This window comes from Falco naumanni, chromosome 2, assembly GCF_017639655.2.
Source record: "Falco naumanni isolate bFalNau1 chromosome 2, bFalNau1.pat, whole genome shotgun sequence".
Lineage (NCBI taxonomy): Eukaryota > Metazoa > Chordata > Aves > Falconiformes > Falconidae > Falco > Falco naumanni.
Window position 1 is genome coordinate 70,415,568 of NC_054055.1, and position 22,189 is coordinate 70,437,756.

Here is a 22,189-nt window from a genome sequence, read left to right on the forward strand (position 1 = left end):
ATGAAATGTGAAATTCAAAGTTAAAAATTGAACTTATATCTTTCAGTCCTGTGAAAAATAATCTGTTTTTAATGGAAATCAAAAAGCTATCTTCATCAAATTTCTCATTCAGTCAGCAACAATAAATCTATTGTTCAGATGTGGTTTGAATTGTTCTTTGGAAGAGGAGAGTTTTGAGAAAATCAAACAGAAATTGCATTAAAGAAGAAGAAATGCCTTTTAAACTGGAATTACTCTCTACATATAGCCTGTAGCTTTTGATATATTTTAGGTTTGCCAGAGTAACAGGCAATTGGACACCATGAAAAATTATTTGTAACCATTACAATAAGAGAAAATGTGTTTGCTTATTTAAGGGAGAAGAAGCAAGTTTAGCATTATGCCTTTTACTTTAAGAAGTATGTCTGCAGGGATCCAGGTGCTAAGAAACAGTAAGCTGATGACATTAGTTTGAAATGCTACACTATGCATTAAGAAGCCATATACCTACTATTTATTTCACAAGCCCAAATTAGGCCTTCTGCAAAAGAACTCGAATTTCAGTCAAAGTTGCAAGAAAATAACAAGACTTGGCACTTCCAAAATGCTTTCCATCTGAAAAATGCAAATAATTAAGAGGTAGCAGGGGGGAACTGAGCCATTTGCATATCACCAGTGGAGCCAGGACATTCAGGGAAAGCTCCAACACCACCGGGTGTCACACAGCTAGAAACAAGGTACCTGCAATGACAAGGTACTGCCCAATGCATCCTATCCAGCAAGATGGATCAATGCCCAGAAAAGCCCTTGCTGTGGCTCCTCTTCCTGCCAATGGTATATTTAGTACCCCAGAGCCCCCCGCTTCATGCCCCACTCAGATACCTGGCTACGAATGGCACCCAGAGTTGACCATGGACTACAGTACTCTGTAAAGCTGCCCTAGTTTATGGATCAGAGAAGTGATGCACAAAAAGCATTATATATGTGGTTTAAGCTCGTAACATTTCATAGAAGAATTATGAATAAAACCCATTTCTTTGGAGATTTCCAGTTTTGTCATTCTCAATAAAACCCCTTTTAAACAGACTTCAAAATCTTTTTTTTCTGACTGCAATACTACGCCAAATATTTATTTTATCAGTCCAAAACTCAATTTACTGCTGAAACCCTGCATAAATACTGCAGAGGAACTTCTAAGGTCCTACCCAGAAGAGGAGGAAAGATTACAGAGATAAATATTGTGCAAATAAATCTCTGTCTATATCACCAATCTTATAAACTGCTGCTTCGCCCTAAGGCAAGTACCTGAATACAGGCACCTGTACATAGAAGGGGTCTAAACAAGCTAAATTGAATTCCTGGAAACATGCATGATGTATATCAACTTTTTACAGTGCTGTATTCAGTGACAGTTAGGGTAACAGGAGGATAACTGAAAGAGAGAGCGAGACAATGAGAGCAGAGAAGAAAGGAGGAGAAAGGAAGGTGGGAAGTCAAAGGTCCTAAGGCTTCACTGAAATAAAAATAAAAAAGATCCTAATAAGGAAGCTAAAGATTCAAAAATACAACTATAAAAAAAGGACAAGGAACAGTTAAAATACAAGGTGAGATAAAAAATAAAATAAAATTTTAAACAAACAAACAAAGCTCAAAAATAACCTCAAACCCCAAAAGTGACAGAGAAAGTTTAGACCTTTCAGAAGCTCAAGTCAGTAATTCCTTGCTAGCCAAACTCTCCTTGATTGCAGTGGGAGTTTTGCCTTAATGAGGAAAGCAGTATAGGCACCAAACGCAGTTGTATTTCTTATACTTGAATAATGGCAAGATATAGCAAGAAATTCTATTGTTGAAAAAGATGATACATTTTTGAAGAAATACAGATATTAGGGGTCAGGCAGTATAAATGTAATTGCTACAACCAACTGAGTTACATCAGCTGACTACAAGGTCCTTTGTACTGGAAAGAAAGGAAAAAGATGAAAATACTGACTCGTGCCACCTTGCAAACAATCAAATTAAAGGTCCAGAATTATTCCAGCAAAGTTTCCATTGACTTCAGTGACAGACTAGAAAGCAAGCAAGATTCTTCAGTCCTCCTTATAAAAAATATAAATACGAAAGTGAACATGAGTGACCTATTTACTTTTTATCAGTATGGCTCTTGCTGAAATTGTTGGAAATGCACCCATCTGGTTCACAGAACTACTGTTTGATTAGGCTGTTTGTGTGAATGTATCTTTCCCAAATATTGTATTAATATATTGAAAAGGAAGCAGAAGATAAGTAGAATGGAGAATAAAATACTCTTCTCAGCTTGGTAACCAAAGATAAAGAAAATTAAAAAAAATTGATGCTCATCTGATGAACAGGATGAAGATTCTGCCTAAGTAAGTAGTGGTCTTAATGGTCCATGTAGAAATCATATAGCTGTTTCCCCCTTTATAAATCATAAATTAAAGGAACTCTCACTGGAAGTGTAACTGGAATGTGGGTATGTCTAATGCACAGCCTCCAATTTAAAACCTTTTACTGTTTTAGATGTCAAAACCAGGAACAGACAAAATACCACAAGTAAAATCCGTAGAATTGCCAACAAAAACACCAAGGCAGATATTTTTGCATGAGAATTAGGAACAGAAGAAAAATACCCCGTCTCCAGCTGATCACGTTGCACGCAGTAATAATAATTTATTAATGACAAGATTTTGCAAGCATGTCATTCTTAGCTATGGAATGGGAAATATCACGCCAATTCTCCATGACGTATTAATGAGAGGCGTCCCACCCAAACCAATAGGTCTAGGACACGCTCAGAGTTGGATCCGTTCAGCTGCCAACTCAATCAGATAACCAGTAATTCTCAGGTTTTGCACGGTTACATCCACCTGTGGATTTAGAGATTACAAGTGGGAGCTGCCTTATTAACATTGCTCTCCAGCTTAAAAATTTGACACACCTAACAGTGAATCGAGCAAAAACCAGTCTGGTCTGCTCACCAGTGACAAAATGATAATAAATAATCAAACTCAATTATTATTGTTTGCAGGGATAAAATTATGCTTAAAGAAATTCATTGCCATCTGTAAGACTGTTAAAGATGATTATGATTTTCTCGTGCTGGTTTTCTTCCCAATGATTGAACAGTATTGTCTATTTTTAAAGGGGGAAAAAAATAATAAAGCTGCTTGAATAATAAATTGTTTATCCCAAGACAGAACAAACCATAGTGATGAACTTTAAGAATGGTTACTAGATTAGAACTGAGAATGCCAAACAAGTATTTTCCTGTTCAAGGTTTTGTTTTTAACGTATTCTTATTTTTAACCGGATTGAGTGCTGATTACAAACAATTCCAAGCCACCTGGACATGAGACTGCTCAACTGACTGAAGAGTTTGATAACTTCTCTAAAAAGTGAGGCCTTGTGCATGAAACTAAATGAGTATCACTGTGCGGAGATAACTTGGTGGGAGGGGAGGGTAGAGGTTAATAGCGCTTGTTAAATAATGTTAAATGAGATCAAACAAGACGTGCAGGATTCAGGAGGGCTCCTGGAGCTCCAGTTGTTTCCTTCAGGCTGCTTATGCAACCTCGCTCGCGCGGGCAGCGTCAGGGCCTGCCATTTTATTACATAAGGTAGCCTGAAAATATACAGATAGGCAGTCGTGAGTTCCATTAAGTGCTGCATTGGAATTTCTGTATCAGTTAGCATCCAGGAATTTTAAGAAGTGACCAGAAGGACTTAGACATCGCTGAGTTCGGGACTGTTGCTGTTGTTTTAATAGCAATAGTTCTTACCTAAAAGCGAGTAAATAGCGTCAGTGTGAGCTGCATTTGAGGACACTGTGCTCTGACCGTTGCTTAAGTGAACAGCAGCAATACACAGTCTTTGGTTTAGCACAGCCGTGGTAAAGCGCAAGCCAGGGCTTTAACATCTGCCTTTCAGATGATTAAGCAAATTGTCTGCTTTAGCAAACAGCAGTCAACGCAACATTATTGTTTTAACCACTGCTTAAGTGCAGTGGCTAGCTGTAGAAAATGAATTTCCAACACATCCTCACATTGTCCGTTCAGAATGTTAAAGCTTGGTCTTTTGTACAGACAGACAAAGCTGTAACTACAGTGACACCAGGTCAGGGAAGATGCCCACCTTGCCCCAGATGCTCTCCTTGACACCAGGCAGCAGCAAAGGCTCAGGAAGCCTGCCTGAGCAGGGCAGGCATGTGGCAATATTGCAGTCTCCCAGCAGAGACTTCTTCAGCCAGGCGTTGTATCTTGGTATTCAATGCTTCTTGGTGGGATTGCTTCCGTGAACGTAATTGCTTTCTGAACCTACTTGAACCCAAGAAGATAAGGCTGTCTATCCTCGCCATGCCTGCACAGCTCAATAATAGGACACCAGGGAGTGAGCTTAAGCACTGTACCCTGCTTTTTGCAGCACTGCTGAAGTTCTAGCTCATATCCTGGCTGTGCTTTGGAGCACTTCAACTACCTTCTTCCAACTAGCTCTTTTCCACAGCAGGTGTGCTATAACGTGGCCAGCTGTGAGCAGTTAAGGTGCAAGCCACCAGGAACCCCTTGACCTTAGGAGCCTAGGGGGGGCAGACGCTGGCCCACTTCATTTTGCAGAGCAAATGCTGGGGGATCAGCTGGCTCAGTACCCCCTCTCAGCCATGGCCAGCCACGGTCCTGAGGGGTGAGCACAAGAACAAGACAAAACAACGGTGGTATTTCCTCAGGATACTCACCAAGCTTCCAAGAATTTGCAGCTCAAAACTTCCTAAGCCAGAAGCAGTGGTTTTGTGTTTAATAGCCCTTGATGGATTTCTCTTCCATGAACTCATCCAGTCACCTCATTAGCTGATGTAACCTCTCAGCATCCACATCCTGTGGTCAGGAGCTCGGCAGCCTGACCATACCATGTGAAGAGCCACCTTCTTTTGTTTCCATTCCCGCAGCTGCTTGCTTCACCCAAGGCCCTTTGCTGCTGTCAATATGAAGTCATTCCCAGTTTGCCTTCTCCGTGCTTTCCTTAATTTTACAGATTTCTGTTGCATCACTTTATCAGCCTTGTCACTTCTCAGACAGGAGCTGCTCTGTTCCTCTGATCACCTTTGCTGCCTCCCTCTGAATATCCTCCCACGTCATTAAACACCTTGGAGGTGAGGAGACCAACAACACACAACACTGAAGATGTGGGCACACCATAGCTTATACAGTGAAATAATGGGATTCTTTTTTTATTGTTTTCCATGTTTTTAAAAATAAACCCTAATGTTTTATTTGCTTCCCCCCCCCCCCCTTTTTTTTTGAAAAAACTCACATCTGCACATTGCACTGATTTTTTTCTGAGTTGCCCATGGAAGCTTTTATCTAAGCTTCTGCATCCTCAGTGACCTGTAGCAATGAATTTCTATGATTATACATCTACTTTCTTCTACTAATTTTCAACCTAACATGCATATTACATTAATCCGACATGAAGATACTCAAAGAGAAAGGGTCGTTGAAATGTCCCAGAAGATGATGCTCTGTCATGCTAGCACTTCTTGCATGTCTTGAAATGATAGGTTTCATATCTGAACTTCCAAATTTTGATTCTGATGTCAAACGCACATACACATCCTTTTGATTTTTTTCCCATATCATCATTTCGCTTGGCTAGAAATCTTCTATTTTATGCATAGATCCCTAAGAACACTGGTAAAACAGCTGAAAAACACCTGTCACAATAAGGCCAGCAAAAGACCAGCTGTTTTAAACAGATTTGTGCCCAAGCAGGAGAAGATGAGAAAACCTCCCTGTTCCCGCCATTTACATGGTCATTTTTGGAGTATCTTGGAGCTCTGGGCACGCTACCTGCTACACAAGCACAGGAGAATGAGATTGCATTGCCTCAGAGAGCTTGCAGGCAAAAGAGAGGACAAGGAACAGCAAGCAGGTAATGAGAGAGTACCAGGTAAAGCATATGGCAATACTATTTTCTAGTGACAGAAGTCCAAGCTCACTAGTGACCTAACTTGTGTGAGGTTGGTTTTTTTCCTGAAGCCACAGGTGAATTTTCAGACTGAAGCCAGATTAAAACTAGTGTTGGGGGTGCATAAGATTTTTCCTCCCAGACGTGGCAGCCAGCATGCAAGAAACACTGATCTTTGCTATGGTCTTTGGGTAAAGGAAAAGAAACGTCTCCACCAAAGTGTAATTACACACAACATTTTGGTTGGACTGAGTTGTGCTTCATGGTTTGCCTTCAGGGGGAAGAGACATAGGAAAAGAAGCATAAAAAACAGTACTTACTCCTCTATCCCCAAAATGTACATCGAATTTATTAGTACAAGGCCAAGAAAGCCGTACCCCAAAACCTCTCAATCTAATCTGCCAGCATCCCTGAGCCACTGCAAGACTAACGCAAGGAGCAGAGAGTGAACCACGTCTGCAGTTTCTCAGCTGCTTACTCAGAGCATGAGCCTACAGAACCACATCCCTTCTTACCCCCTTGCCTCTTCTGCCCTGCAGCTCTTCTATTTCTGAATTCAGCTGGCGATATACTTGGTATACATATCCTGTGTGGCCCATAGCAGGGTCAAAACAAAGAGTAATGGCTTTAAACCTTCCCTAAAATATGTGAAATGCCAAAAGCACTGCTACATAAACAAATCCACCACCATCTATGCATTCTGTTTAAATACTATTACATGGTGTTTTCTCTTCAAACTTCTGTAATCAGTCTCATACAGTCAGTCTACCAGTCAATGCTGATTTCTGACTGAATTAAATTAGCTAAAATACAAATATTTGCATGGCCTCAGCCTAGTTTTTCAAGAACAAGTTTTAATAAGATCAAGGATCAGCAGAAAGCCAAGCCAAATCTAAGAAAATTACTTTTTTATACAGATAATGATCCCTCTACAAAATCTGCAACTCATGTGCACCTGCCCTAAGATCCTGAAAGAAAAACTATAAACACAAATGGAAGTCACTTAAATTCAGCTCAGAAAGAAAGAAAAGCAACTAAATACACATAAAATACAGATTTGACTGTCATTTTCAACATTATATTTGCCAATCATCAATTGTACAGTGATGTAAGTAACTCAAAACTTATGGCTGAACACAGGTAATGATTATTTAAATCATGATGCTTGCTGCACAAAACATCCTATCCTTAAAGAATACCAGAGCTACAAATCGAAACCATTGGTCGTTGATCTTAATTTTCCTACCTTAAATGAATGTATTAATGACACAGCATCAGTTACATGATTACATACCATTTTTTCCCATGAGGCTTCATTATTTTGATGTATTGTTAATATACTGAGCTATAAATTCTTCCTCCAGTTTAAAAATTTAAAATTTTTAGGGAAATTAGGGAAAACCCACCCTAGCCTACCAAATCAGTCACCAACTGGGTTGAGTCCTTTAGGCCCACAGTGTAAAAATCTAGCGTGAGACTTAAGTGGGGCATACAAAGTCAATGTCCAGCCCATGGCAAACCTGGTGCTAGAAGAAAGTGGGCAGACACCATGGTGGAGGTTTGAGACTGGCCCTGGTGCCAGGTCTTGCTCCCTGGGGTGCTGCCTGATGGTGGGGTACAGGATAAGGAGAGCAAACACATGGGCTTAGCGCAACTCCAGAGCCTGGGCTCCAACATGGCAATAGCTCCTCTCTAAGTCCAAGGTCCATGACTGGAGCAACAATAGTTGCTCCTCATGACAAGGAGACAACAACAATTTCTGTGAGGGAACCAGGGGAGGGATGAAGAAGGGGAGGCAGGGACTGAAGAACACAGTAGGTGTTGCTGAGGAGGAAGATGAAAAAGCAGTAGTGCCATAACCTAATCACTGAAAGACTGGAAACCACTGCTTTTCCAGGCTCAGATCTCCTGTCCCTGTCCACCACAAGTCTCTCATCACCTTCTTCTGGCCACCATGCCTTCTCTTGGTCTGGGGTTTCCACCTCTACCTACAGTTGTTCCCAAGCTTTGTCATCTGCAACACCACCAAGTTCTTTGACTTAATTTGAGGTCCCTGCTCTTCACTTTTCCCATGCCTCCATCACCAATACTTCTCCATTCCAGTCCCACCATTCCTTGTTACCATGCATGCAAATTAAGCAGTCTCCTCCTTCTCCACCCTGTCTCTGCAGCAGCAGGCACACCCTGCCACTGGACATAGCTGAGACTGTCGTCAATGCTCCCTCCTTATGGTGCCCACTGTAGCAGTAACATCTGGGAACAATAACTGCAGGTGAAAGTCCACTCAGCCCTTCAGCCACCAGCTGGAGCGCTCTCATTCTTCCAAGGACGATGAGCAATTGTTCAGCTCCTAACAGCACTAGAGTGTTCAGCATTGCTCTGTGCTGAGAGCGTCTTCAGCGACTGAGTGCAGTGGCCAAGCCCTCAACATCCCTCCACCGAGAGTGCACAACCTGAGCATTGTGACAAAATGATAACCGAGACCAAATTCTGGAAGCATTTCATAGGCTCAACATAAGGCACACCCCCATCACAAGATTGATCCCAAGCCAGGTATCTTTTTCCTGCTCCAAAACACGAAGCCACAAGAATTCAACAGTCTCAACGAAAGTGTTTCTCAACCCAGCCAAAAATGCAGACTCACAGAAAAAGAAAAATCAAGATCTCCTAATGCAGGATGATGTATACCTAAACCATCTTTGTCAGATATGGGGCCAAAGAATACATTTCCCTCTAACCACATTCTCAGAAATAGCTGAACCATTTCATCCGAAACTTCCCAAAGAAAGTCTGTCTTCAGCAAACGCTCAACCTGGAAAATAACAGCTCAGGTTTAAGCTCAGCAAATGCATAAGCACCTGAAAAAAGAGCATTGTACCGGAAAGCACTAGATAATTTTAACTGTAGACAACATTGCTGCCTATGACAAAGTAACAAGTCCTTCAAGCGCTCCCAGGTGCTCTGGGCTAGAAAATTGGGCAATAATCTCAGTTCTGCAAAACACAGTCTGTGGGTTCAATCCCGCACACATGCAGGGCATCACCTTTATTCAGGAGGGAAAGCAATTTTAGGCAAGCCTGCTGTCTCCAGGTTTCAGAAGCAAAGCACAGAAGTGCTGCCAGCTTGGGGAATCACCCCGGTGTCAGATACCTGGTTCTGGAAAACTTTCATTTTCACACGTTTAGTGAGCCAGTGCACAGCTTGGCAATTACAAGTACTCCTGTTTCCAGGCCATCCCTGCAGAGCAACTCCCTGTGTCCGTACTCATCTACAGAAATGCATGCAGGATTGGGCCCTCCACCAGCTGACAGCTCTCGGAATCAGACGCGGATCAGCGGATGAGCTGGCTAGGTCTGGAAACTGTGAACACTAATTATTTAGTATCACCAACCAAACCAAGCCCACGGTGGGAAACAAACTCACATTTCACACTGGGGTAAGAGAGAGAGAATTTTCCACTTGAGGAGGTGGCCACTTGTTGAGCTGAACGCTCAGGTTAGCCGTGCCCGTCGGAGACAGCCCTACAGCCCTCCTGGAGATGTAGCACCGTGAAAAGATGCAAGTTCCTCTGCTGGCTGTAATGCTCATAACCGCTAATTATTTCTGAGTCACTTGAGTGAAAGTAAACTGCCATCCTGTAGACAGTTAAGGAGTACAGAGGAAAGTTTCTGGGTGAGCGTGCTCGTTAATTGACGAGCCAGGCTAGTGGCCGCAGAGGAAACCATCGCTGCACAACTCTGCGCAAGAACCCCGTGTTGCCACTCACCCGTGGATTTAACGTGTCCCTCCGTTCTGCGCCCTGCAGGGAAACACGCGGGAGCCCGGCGCAGGGCTGCTGCGGCAGCGGGGCTCTCCCGGCACACGACACAGCCTCTGCTCCCACCGGCAGCCTTTGCCCATTCCAACAAAAAACCCACTGGTTTTACTGGAAGTTTTCCTTGACCAAGCGCTGACCCGTCATGTCGCAGACCCTGTGTTCCAGCCTCACCTAAATGAAGCCCCAGTGCCAGGAGACTGCCAACCGTACCGCACCGAAATGAGATGGGCAGGGGGAGAGGTTGGGGGGCAACTTATTTTTACGAAGGGAGGGGCCAGCCCGGCCGGCCCCCGCCAGCCCGGCTCGGGACGGACACGCCGCACACGCACGGCGCATTCCCCACGGAAACTTTCCCGTGGCATCGGCGATGCCACCCCGCTCCGGCCGGCACGTCCCCATCCCCGCGGTGCGTGGGACGGAGGGGACCTGACCCCGATGGCCGCCGCGGGGGGTCACGCGTGGGCGGGCGTCCCGCCTGGGTGCCGCGGCGGGCGCCCCCCCGTGCGGGTGTCGCGGATGGGCGCCCCGCGGGGCGGGGGAAGGGCCGGGGCCGCAGGGCCGCGCGTTACCTGGGGTGCCGGTGCTGCGGGAGGGCGGCGGGGAAGCCCCAGCCGCCGCCGCCGCCGCCGCCGCCGCCGCTGCTGCTGTCCGCGGTGGCCACCTGGGCGCGGGAGCCGCCGGCGGTGCCGGTGCCGCCGGGCTGGATGCCGCCGCTTTTCCGGTGCCTGCCGGTGCCGCTGCGGCAGCGGCCGCCGCTGCTCCAGCCGCGCAGGAGGCCGGCCTCGGGAGCCGGCAAACTCTTCCTCGCCGACGAGGAGCCGGGGACGCTGCCCGCCTCCTGCCTGCCGCCGGTGCCGGTGCCGCCGTGTCTCATGGTGCGCGGGGCCGCCGCATGCCGCGCTGCCGCCGCCCCGGGCGCCGCGGGACCCACGCGCGCCGGGGCCAGGGGCTCCGCCGGCAGCGGGAGGCCGCCGGGAGCCCGGGCTGCTGCGGGGGGGGGAGGAGGCCGGGGGCCGGGGGGGCTGCTGGTTGGGGCTCCCGCTGGGGCATTAAGTTGGACGCGCGGCCGGGAGAGGCAGGGCGGGCGCGGGGGCTGCGGGGCCGATAGTTCTCCGCGAAGTTGAAGCCCGGCGGGTGAGGCGGGGGCATCCTCTCCGCCGGCCCTTCATCGCCGCCCGCCGCCGCCTCCCCTCGCCTGCCCCGCCGCCGGGCCGCCGCCCCGCGCTCTCAGCCGGCGGCGCTGGGGGGGCGCGCCCCGCACCCCGCGCCCATGGGCGGCCGCGGCCCCGCGGCTGTCGGCGGCCCCGGTCTCCCGCGCCGCCTTCCCCCGCCGCTCGCTCGCCTTCCCCGGCAGGGAGCGGCGGGCTGGGGGGGGGGGGGGGGGGGGGGGGGGGGGGGGGGGCGGGGGTGGGTGAGCCCAAACCCGGGGTCGGTGCGCAAAATGGGTCAGGGACGGGGAAAGGGAACCCGGCGCTCGCCGCCCCCCTCCCCGCGGTGGGCTCCGGGAGGGCCGGGCTGGGGCGGTGGGTAGCGAGAGGGCTGCGGAGGAGCTCTCCCGCCCCGGCTCCCTGTGCACAAGTGCAGGGAATGTTCCACTGACCTACATATTTTTCCAAACATACGTGACCTTTTTTTTCCTCTCTCTCTCTCTCGTTCTGTGGGAGGAGACAGGCGAGGATCCAAGAAAAGGAGAAGCTGGAAAGAGAACGAAAGGGGAAGCAGGGAAAAAAAAAAAAAAAAAGCCAACAAAATCCTCAACCAAAAAGGCAGCCCCGCTTCAAGGATGGTTTCACAACGCCTCGAGCAAACCCCGGCGTGCCCGCGCGTACATATGTCTATAGCGACATCCCCGCGCTGCGCCGGCGGCCGCCCCTATGGCCTGACCCCGGGAGCCCCGGCCACACCAGCCGGCCGCCGTGCCACCGACCCCGCCGTGCCACCGACCCCGCCGTGCCACCGACGCCGCCGTGCCAGGCTGCGCCCAGGCCCCCGGCCGCCGGCTCCCGGCTCGGCCCCGGGTCGCTCGGCCGGTGGGCTGCGGACGCCCCCTGGCCGGTCCCGTGCCCGCTCCCCCGGCAGCGGCGGTGGCCGCGGGTTCCCAGCCGGAGCGGGGCACCGCACCGCACCGCCCCGGGGCAGGCTCCCGACGTCCCCGGGCAGGGGCAGGAGCTCCCGATTCGGTTATGCAACGCCGCACCGGCAATTAGAGCAAAACCTTGACAGAGAGCTCTTTTTTTTTTCCCTTGTTGCAAAGTAGGTCATTCTTTTTATTCCCCACTTTGCTTTTTTTTTTTTTTTTTGCTTTTTTTTTTTTTTTTTTTTCCTAATACTCCTCCTGCAAAGTGGCCAGTGAGAGATAAGGCAGCGTGCTGGAGCCGGGGAAGAGCCGCTGATTCGGAGCCTCGCCGGGCATTCCTGCGACTTGAGACGGCGGCAGGAGCGGGGTTTGGGGTTGCCCCTTCTCTCACAGGGGGTGCAGAAACAGCCGGGGAGCGCGGGCTCCGGTGGCCGCAGCCCTGGCATCCCCCAGCCTCCCTCGGCTATTGCCCTGCCGGCTGTCGCCCCCCATCCGCCGACGCCCCCCGCCTCTGCACCCGCCGCTTTGCTGGCCCTGCTGCGTCCACCCGGACAAAGCCCCCTCTCCCCGCTGCTGTGCCAAAGAAACGCCTGGAGCAGGCACCTCTTCCACCCGCAGAAGGGGCCTTCTCCCGGGATACAGTCTTTGCTTTTTAGAAGAGTTGCATTTTTTTCTTCGGAGAAGGGATTTGCTGGGGAGGGCAAAGCTGCTTTAGCTGGTGCGAGCTCTGTCCCCACCAGAAGGGCCTGGCTGCACTGCCATACCTGTGCCAGCAGAGTTGGTACGGTGGGCTGGGGGCTGTTTCCCCATCTCCCCCGGTCCATTCTGCCTCCTTTTTAAAGAGATGGTAATCCTTGCAAAATCCCAGCCAGCAGAGACCTCGCTGCCCCCACGGGCTGTGCGTGTGTGGGCACCGGGGCTGGAGGCTGCTCCAGCTACCCTGCTCCAGCGAGGAGCCACGCCACTTCTCCCACTGCTCCCACAGCCCAGCTCACCCAGTTACCCCACCGTGATGCCTGGGTTACCCCATATACCACATCCAGCCAGTTATTCGATCCAATTCAATCCCAAATGCAAGTGTTAATAATTACAAAGTATGGAAAAACATTGCGCTCTTTTGCTGGGCACTTTTATACCGTACTTTATACAACAGGCATGACTAATGTTGAAAGGGTAAAGTTGTTTACTTTTAACCAAGATTAAATACAAAACTTTGAAAAGCTCCTCCCTTCCTTTGGATGAAACCCAGCATTTTTTCCCATTTGGAAATTGTCAAACAGTGGTTAAACAATCCTTTGGCAAACAAGCAGTGCCTGAGGGAATAAAGCATCAGATACATGGGGAGTGGAATAAAAGACATTTCTGTTCCTGAGGTATTTTTCTTGTGTTGCACAACGAAGTATAACATAAAATCTTCAAGCCTTGTAAGGTTAGAGAAAAGGAGCTTCCCATGATTACATATACCACATGATTTGATATTCCTATCCTTTTGAAAACCTACCAAAACCCTGCCTCCCCCCCCCCACCCCCCACCCCGCCCCCAACCCTATGCTTTCAAAAGCTGGGAAGCCAAGTACCTTGAGGAAAATACCACACTGAGAAAGGCAATCAGAAAGACACAGGGGTGCATGTACAAAATTACATCTCTACCGTGTTTTAACCTTTTCCCCGTGAATTTTTAAGGACTCCATTGCACAAGTGAAGAAGTGAGACTGGTTAAGGTTTGTTTCTTAATTCATTCCCTAGGTTACCAGTGTAAACTTTAATGAGGGCAACAAAGGGTAGATTGGCTGAGGGTGAGGCAGGCTTTCCTAGCGCATACCTGAGTCCCGTTGTGAAATACCACATTCAAAACACGCGGCCTTTCTCTCGCCCGGGTGAGACATGGAAAATAACCAAATGCTGTCAATGCTGCCTTTGGTTTGGAAATTAACCAAGGGATTACACCAGATGCCACATGCAAGAACTTTAGGGAAGGAGCCCAGCGTTCAGTTTTAAAAAATTAAATTGTTTTATAATCTTGACATATTAGTAAGCAACTTTTCAGACACCAGGAGCCTGTGATCCAAAGCTGCAATCCCTTTTGTTTCGACTAGAATAGGCTGGCCAACCTTTGTGGCCCAGAAATGACACAGCAGGGTTTTCAGTGGGCCGTGAACCACAAGCTAGGTGTCTCCCAGGGTGGAAGGCCAAGAGGAAGAGTGGGAGAGGACAGCAGCTCCCCTGGGACCCCGCTGTTCCATTGTGGCAAGCCCATGGGAGGGGTGTGGCGTTGGGTGCAAGTTCAGCCCAGACGTACTGGGTTTAAATCTGCTAGCTTGCTTTCTCCTGCTGCCAGGGATTCGGATTATGTGGTGGCACCACCACATGATGTGATGTGATCTGCAAAGGACACCACTTGGCTCCAGAGCCAGAGCCTGGCCACCACAGCCTGGAAGCACAGGCATTACCCGAGCAATATCGATGCTCTTAACCTTTGACAGACACAAGTACCTGTTGTGGGGAAATAAGATGCAATTTGCAGCCCTTAATTGAAGTGTGAAGCCTACATTTGGATTAGTGTTTGTGTAGAAGTAAAAAGGGGTCCCCCAAATAATCGTCCTCTAATCAACATAAATAGCAACAGTGGTGGAAAAGTCGGGGGGGGGGGGGGAGGGTTGGCACTGTGGGAAGGAGGAGCACAATAGAAAAGAATAAAGGACCCTCAAAAAGGACCTTCAAAAAGCTGACCAAATTGCACTGAATCTGAAACCATTCTCTTAAGTTTACAAGTAAGTAAAGAAGAGATTGGCAAGGATTAGTTTGATTAATATTAATTCAGGGGCAGGACAGACCTTCGGGCCAATTGTCTCTCTACCTTCCATACTGAGAAGGGGCAAATACATGGCAAATAAATCCAGTGGCTCCTGTTAGTCAAAGGAGTTGCACCAGCTGTGGCTGCTGGGAGCTGGGCACTGCTTTCCAGCTGGGCTGGCTGGGGGAGGTGAGCAGGGGAGCACAAGGGCAGGTGTGGGGAGCTCCATCTTTGGGTAACACGCTTCTGTAACCAGTTTCGGCAGAAATTTCTGCAGAGGAATAGTCTTCAGAGAATCAGCATTATTTTTCATTCTGCGGTTTACAGCTTCCTGAGGGCGAGAGAGGCAGTGCATACTTATCAACCAGCAGCACAGCCTCCGAATCAGGGAAAGGCAGAGAGATGCCACAGTGAAACAGACTTCAGATGCATCCTACTGGTGCTGCCCCAAGCACTGGGGTAGGATGTCTGATGGGTCTTCAGGATCTCTTCATCTAAGAAACCAAACTCCCTGGTTTTCTGTACGGTTCTGACAAGAGAAAAACCAACCTGGTGGACTTGCCTTTGTCTGATCTATTTTGAAGCAAAAATCTATCCATTGCCAGGGTTTTCATGGAAGAACTTAGTCATGTATACAACCTACCTGAGGGTTTGACTTTCCCAGCTTATTCAAAAAAGGGGTTGCAGGTTTTAAGTGGTTAATGCACAGAGTGGGGAGGAAGAAGGCATGCATTGAAAAATTAGTGACTGAATGCTGGATAGATTTTAATGCCTGGAAGGGCTGAAATTGCTGCTGAGGGTGCAGAAAGCCCTAAAGCTTTGTGCCTGGCAATCTTGTGGCTGAGCATTTACAGCCTTCCTGGGAAGCAAGACAGCTCTGCAGCGTGAGCTGTACGTATGCACTCATTGCCACAGAATGCACTGTATGCATATGTGTCAGCACGGTAAGCCAGAGCTCAAGGCTGTGGAGACGATTCCTTCTTATATGGGAAAAAGATGATCCACTCATCTGCTGGTTGACGGTGGCCTTTGTGCCAGTGCATCCCTTGGCCCATACAAGACCTTTTGTTCACTCGCAGCAGGAAGGAAATATATCTCATGGCAAAGTCTGGTTTCAGCAGGACTGTGCTGGTTAATATGAATAAGGAATAATGGTGTGGCTGTACCTGGCAGAAAGGCTCTGGTCTGGAAACAGGCTGATGGAGCGTGTTCAGCTTTGAGAGCTGTTCAAGAAAGTGAAGTTCAGACTCAAATCCAGGAGTAAAGGATCTGCTATTTTTCTCTGGAAGTCCTAGTGAAACAGGAGATAATAAAGGGTTGTAGTGCCACAGTTGAATTAAGAATGGCTGGGAGAAATCTGCATGCAAACTCGGCATTGTCAGCTTTACCTTGTCTAAGAAAACCAACTGCATTAATGTTGGATTGCAGTAGTATTTTTTTGGCAAGACACAAACCCTATGAATCTGTACAAATGTTTTAATTCCTGGCAGGTTTCATAGCGACTTCCTACCTCTTCCAGAAGCCCTTGATGAGCAGCATGAAGGTGTAGCAAACCGTTGCCTCTCTCCTTACAACAGGCAGCCTGATTCCTCTCTGCTGACTTCAGCAGGAGCTGGGTTAGGCTTGGAATTCATCCTTACTTTCAAGATTCCAGTTTTCCAAATTCTTTGCTAGCTGCTGCCTCCTCTCTTTTTTCCTGAGTACTGTTCTTGCTCACAGTCTTGGAGTTACCCTACCTACCACCACATGCTCACTCTTCCAAATTCTTCTCAGCTTGCTTTCATTCTATGCAGCACTCTACTCTTGCACCTACATTAAGCTCATTATGTTATTATTACTCATCTGTTAACAAAAATACGGAAAATTTTAATGGGAAAGTTAAGTAAATAACACAAAAAATATGAAAAATCTTCAAACTTGGGGGTATAAGAATCTGCCTTTACATATACAGCTCTACCATCTATGATTTTCAAAGCAGTAAGCAACTATCAATATCAGGGCATTGTGTAAGTCTGAATTTAGCTGCTTGACTTCAAAAGACCAACTCAGAAGATTTCATTCCAGGATGTTTGTAGCATATGTGCTCAGATTTTTCTCATTGTTTTTGCCTATGCAGCTCCTACATATGAGTCAAAAACAATTAGGACCATAGATTCTGACCTTCTGAACAAATCCAGAACACAGAATTTCCTCTTCTCCTCTCTTCTCTTCTCTTCTCTTCTCTTCTCTTCTCTTCTCTTCTCTTCTCTTCTCTTCTCTTCTCTTCTCTTCTCTTCTCTTCTCTTCTCTTCTCTTCTCTTCTCTTCTCTTCTCTTCTCTTCTCTTCTCTTCTCTTCTCTTCTCTTCTCTTCTCTTCTCTTCTCTTCCTCTTCCTCTTCCTCTTCCTCTTCCTCTTCCTCTTCCTCTTCCTCTTCCTCTTCCTCTTCCTCTTCCTCCTCTTCCAGTACCTTATTTTTATGTTTTAAAAAGACATTTATCTTGACTTAAAAAAAAAATAAAAAATCCAAATCTGGTTCATCACTTCATTGTCTCTTTCAGTGTTTTGACTGGTGTTGCCTAAATGGCAGCGCAGTAGGCAGTAGATGTCAATGAGGCACTAGGAGTGTTCTGCAATGTGCTCACTCCTGTCCAAACAGACATTAAATTCCTGGTAAAAAAAAAAAAAAAAACAACACCCATACCCTACTGAGTTAAATCTTGCATTTAAAAACAACTTACTTTGCTGTTTTAAGCTCTTAGTCTGAGCATAGTCACACAATTAAAAAAAAAAAGTTCAGAAAAAAATTTTCCTTTGAGCTAAATTATTTCCTTTCTATGTTGTCAATGAAAATGGGCTGCTTCGTGAACTTCTCTTCCTTCTTTGTGGCTGTCAGCTCCTCTCCCTGATATTCATGCAAATGCTGTTCTGATTTCATTGTGAGCACCCCAGGAGAGCGTTGAAACACAAACAAAACCCTTGAAAACAATTGCACTAATGTAGAATCAGGTGAGGTGTTATGTTGCTTTTGCAAAGTCAGAGCTTTGGCTGTAAAAACTTGGAAGGTGTATTTGGCCTCCGTCATTAGGGTCAGCAGCACTCAGATGCAGCTGCTAGCAGAGGCTGTGCTATTCTGCTTGCACAGAGCATTGCAGGAAGGAAGGAAGCATAGAAAAGAAAGTGTTAAAAAGGTAAATATTGACTCAAAGAAAGGAAACATAAAGGAGAATGTGGGAGAACTGTAAATGAGCTAGAAAGGATGGAGAAAAATTCCTCAGCAACTGTAATTAGGTTAGATTTCAGAAGTAATTGCAGTATTCCAGCATCAGCAGATGCTGAAGGCAATATTTGCCCTCAGCTGCATTTGCAGAGAAGGCAGTGAGTTGTTTCAGCCCATGGGGCCTGATCCTGACATGGTTGCACCAATTGCACACAGACATGAGCCCAGTGTGGCAGCTGATGTTCTCCCTTTCCATGCCACTAGAAGGGGAAGCAGCGTGTTTAAACTGTCACCGGTGCCTGGCTGATGCCGCCACCTTTGCAGAAGGCATGGGGAGGCTGCGCTGGTGCCTACCTCCTTGCGCAGGTTGGAGAAGTAACTGGGATGTGGGAACAGCAGTCCTCTCTGGTTCCTTTAAGATGTACTTCTCCTGTATAAAACCAGATTATACAGGCTTTCTGCAGGGAAAATACATTTCACCTTTAAGTCTTCTGCAGAGGTTTTACATTAGCAGTTCATGCACCATCAGAAAATCAATTACGATTCGTATTACGTGCAGATGAACAGCACAGAGTAAAGGAGAATTCATTTTACACAATGTTTTTAATAAAACGCTAAATACAGCAAAATATTTTCCAAAGGGCTATTTATAGGCTCTGTGTGGGAAGTATGTCTCCAAGGGGAAGTCTGCACCTTTGTGATTCGGATGAGGAGTGAGTCTCAGCCTTCTTAATGTTAACATTGGTCAAGCACATATTTCTGCCAGGCTGGATTAGACACGACAACAGTCCTGTATTGCAATGGCTGTAACTGCACGCTGAAAACCACTTTTTCTTCTAAAAATTAGTTTCATAGGCTGCATTGTTGCAACGCCAGTTGTTGCAAGGCCCTAAAATAACTGAATTGCTCCTTCATTCTTGACACTCTTATCATCTTTTTCCTGTTCTTAATGCCAAAGCAGTTTGCTGATTAGATTTGCTTTGTGTATTTCAGTAAATCATTGACATCAGCACCTCCTTAGAGACAGACGTATCTACAATAACAGCCCTATTCCTACCTGAGTGTGGGCATGTAGCTGGGGCAAAGAGGGGGACTCAGTTTTATCAGGAAGCAATTATGAAAATAAGAACAGCAATGCAGGGCCAGACCAAACTATGCTGCCTCTAACTGCGGCCAGAAAGAGAAGTCTGAGGGAATGAATAAGACTAGCACAAGCATGCGCTTCCCTGGAGTGCTCTCTCAGCCATCAACAGTTTATGCTCAGGAGCTCCCTGTATGGCCATGTAACCACCATGGGCAGCATCTTCCTGCAGGGAACCCCACAGCTTAACTATACACTTTATGAAGAGCCATCTGGTTTCGCTCATGTTGAACCTGCTAGCTTTATTTGGCACCCTTTCATTCTTGTGTTGGAAAAAAAAAGGGAGCAATCAGTCCCTCTCCGTCTTCTTTACACTACTTGTGGTTTTATAGACATGTACCATATCCTCTCTCAGCTCTCACTCTTCCAGCCTGAAGAGGCAAAGTATGGAAACTGTTCCATAGTTTTGGTCATCTCCGTGGCTCTTCTCTGAATGTTTTCCACTGTATTTCCTTTAAGGTGAGGACCAGGACTGCACATAGTATTCAACAGGCAACCTAAGTGGGCACACACTAAATCTGTGTAGGTGCAATGATGGTGTTCTTGCTTTTCCTTCCCTTGTAAGTGCTAACACAGTGCAATGGCTTTTGTGTCTGAGATCTTCTGAGATGCATAGTACGTTTCAGTGACATAGGCTCAAGAACAGTTTTTTCCTTTTACCTTTTTTTTCTAATAGTCCTGCTGAATCCAACTCTAAATAATATAAATTTGTCTTAACTTATCTACAGATTTAGCTCTATTGAAAGAAAAAACCCAGCTAGAATATTGCTAAGGAGAAAATATATTCTTGTTCATTGTAACTTCCAAGATTTCTGCAGGGGCTATATTTAAGTTACGTACACAAAAAATAGCCATGCAGGAGGAGGAAGGGAGATCAACCACAGAAAACTTGAACAGCAAAAGGAAATGTTTCAAAATGTTCTAAACTTGTGAAAATAAATGTATGATAGGATAGAATAGAATAATACAAAGAAACCCTTTCACATTTCCCCTGCAATAGAACGTACTCCCTTCTTTTAAATATTTTTGTTAGAGCTAAAACCTGTGAAACCATGAAAACAACTAAAATAACAGATGAATCCCTCTGCCAGTTGCTATTGCAATCTATTACTAGCAGGAAGGAAGCATGTTTATTTAAAAATATCCTCCGTGTCCTTAAAGATGTAGTCAGATGTTTATATTACTGGAAAACTGTTGTAAATATCATAATTACCCAGTTCCATTTTCAGTTCACAATCCCTGCTTAGGTGTATTATTTTATGTCTTACAAATTTAATCTAATCTGTGCTGGTACTATTAAGACTGACAGGGTGCTGTAGAAAAGCAGCAATGATGACCTAAGGTTCAGTCTGACGTTTCCTCCTTCCAGGGTATCTGAAAGCTATTTCCCACTCGGCTCCACCAAACAAGCCGCCAAGGCTCCCAGCTGACACCCACCCTCAGGTTTTCCACCAGTCCCTCCTGCAGCGGTGGCCCGAGCTCCCTGCTGCCACCCCGGGACTAGTCTGACAACCTCAAACTAAGGGACACGGGGTGCAAATACGGAACCTCTGCCTCAAAATCTCTCTCCAAAGTGGTGCCTAAGTATCTCCAGCTGCTTTATGAAAGTGGGCGAAATGGTCTGCAAGTTTCATTTCAATTTAAAGATTCCCTGCTTTAGCTCGACTTGCAACAATCAGCAGTGGCATTCAGCTTTCAAAGGGGCTGGTAAGGCTGTATTGGCAGGAGTGTGCTGGCCTGTTCGCTACTTCTGAGATGAGCAAACAGCTCTGGTCTGCATCACACAAACAGAACTTCATATTTTCAAAACCTTTGATCTGCGAATTTCCTACCCCTACCACTCTATCTCAGGTTAGATATGTGGAAGTCTTTGATGAAGATGCAAACATTTCGTTGGGGCACTATGAGCTTTTCACTTTTGTCTTTCTCTGATTATTTATTTTTAGAAACACAGAAAGCAAAGATCTTTTCTGTGAGGATGCCTGCCCCAGGCAGCCACTATTCACAGTGGAAGCTGAGTAACAGTTTGCTATTCAAACAGAAATCTGAGCGTGTTGTACAATTGCAACAATATGAGACTGACATGGAAGGATGGCATGGAGCCATTCCTGCCCGCCTGGTAGAGAAGGAAGCTTTTGGAAAGGCAGGTGGAGAAAGGTAGCAACAATATATTGGCAAGGCATGAAGCGAGGGTGAGGAGGCCATCGGCAGCCATGTGGAGCATTGAGAAGAGGGGACAAGAGGCCGGGATGAGATGCACAGAGGTCTGGTGGGAGGTCTGGAATGAGACTTGCAGGAATTTGGTATGGCTTAGCGATGTGAGCATTTTGCTGAGACCCTGGAGATTTTAGCCTAAGTCTGAAGTTCAGTGAGCTGCCTTAATGCCTCTGGCAAGTCACTTCACCTCCCCGCATCTCAGATTTTCCCCCCCATATCTTCCTGCTCATCAAATCGGTGTCAACAACTGATTGTCAAGAGATGAGAAAAGAAAGATAAATTGTGCTGGGATTTGCAGATGAGGACATGGAGCCTGAGTCAAAAGCTGAGATGATTCTTTGTGGTTTAGGGGAAAGGGATGAGATTACATTAGCTCCCTTCAGCTAGGTCTTGAGCAGAAGATCTGACATCGTTATGTTCTCAGCTCTAAATGCGGAGAGAGCGGTGCTGGGGATGAGGTACAGAACGTGCAGCACGCAGCCAGCACGACAAAGTCGTTGCCAGGTAGAGATAAATGTAGGACAGCCAAATTACATAAAGCCCGTCTCTCTTGGTCTTTGGCTGCTAAAGAAGGATGGGGTGTTCAGAACCCCCGCCCTGTGCGATGGGGCAGAGCACAACGAGATAAACTGCTCCTTTAATTTGTACTCAGGGAGCAACACATGCTGGTGCCGCTTTGTGTTTATTTTTTGGTTGAATAATCAAAATCAGATGGGCTATGTCCTCGTGGATGTGCTCAAGATTGTTTTCAGTTCTCATGTACGTGATGATGGGCCTTATCATGTGCTGATGAATTAGTTTGTTTACACAAGCTTGGCTTCAAAGGCTGAGCATCGTATGTATGAACACTGCACAGTGAGGAAGAGCTGCAGTCTGAGCCGTGGGTCTTGACCATGTTCTCTATTCAAATGGCCTCACAAACTAGCACTCCAGTCCTGTGTGCTGCACCCATGTCCCCTCAGAGACCGATGTCAATGTCAGGACACCAGTT

At 46.8% G+C, this 22,189-nt stretch overlaps 1 protein-coding gene across 3 annotated transcripts in view; it reads right to left on the reverse strand.

Moving 5' to 3' along the window:
- The window catches only part of NPAS2 (neuronal PAS domain protein 2), a 107,603-nt gene extending 95,782 nt beyond the window's left edge, over positions 1-11,821 (reverse strand). For 2 of the 3 annotated variants that reach the window (XM_040584730.1, XM_040584729.1), the window contains exon 1: positions 10,342-11,821. In XM_040584730.1, coding sequence (XP_040440664.1) covers positions 10,342-10,646 — 305 coding nt within the window. In that variant the 5' untranslated portion in view covers positions 10,647-11,821. The remainder of the gene's footprint in view (positions 1-10,341) is intronic. The other variant, XM_040584728.1, reaches the window with a different exon arrangement.
- Positions 11,822-22,189: the final 10,368 nt, after the last annotated feature.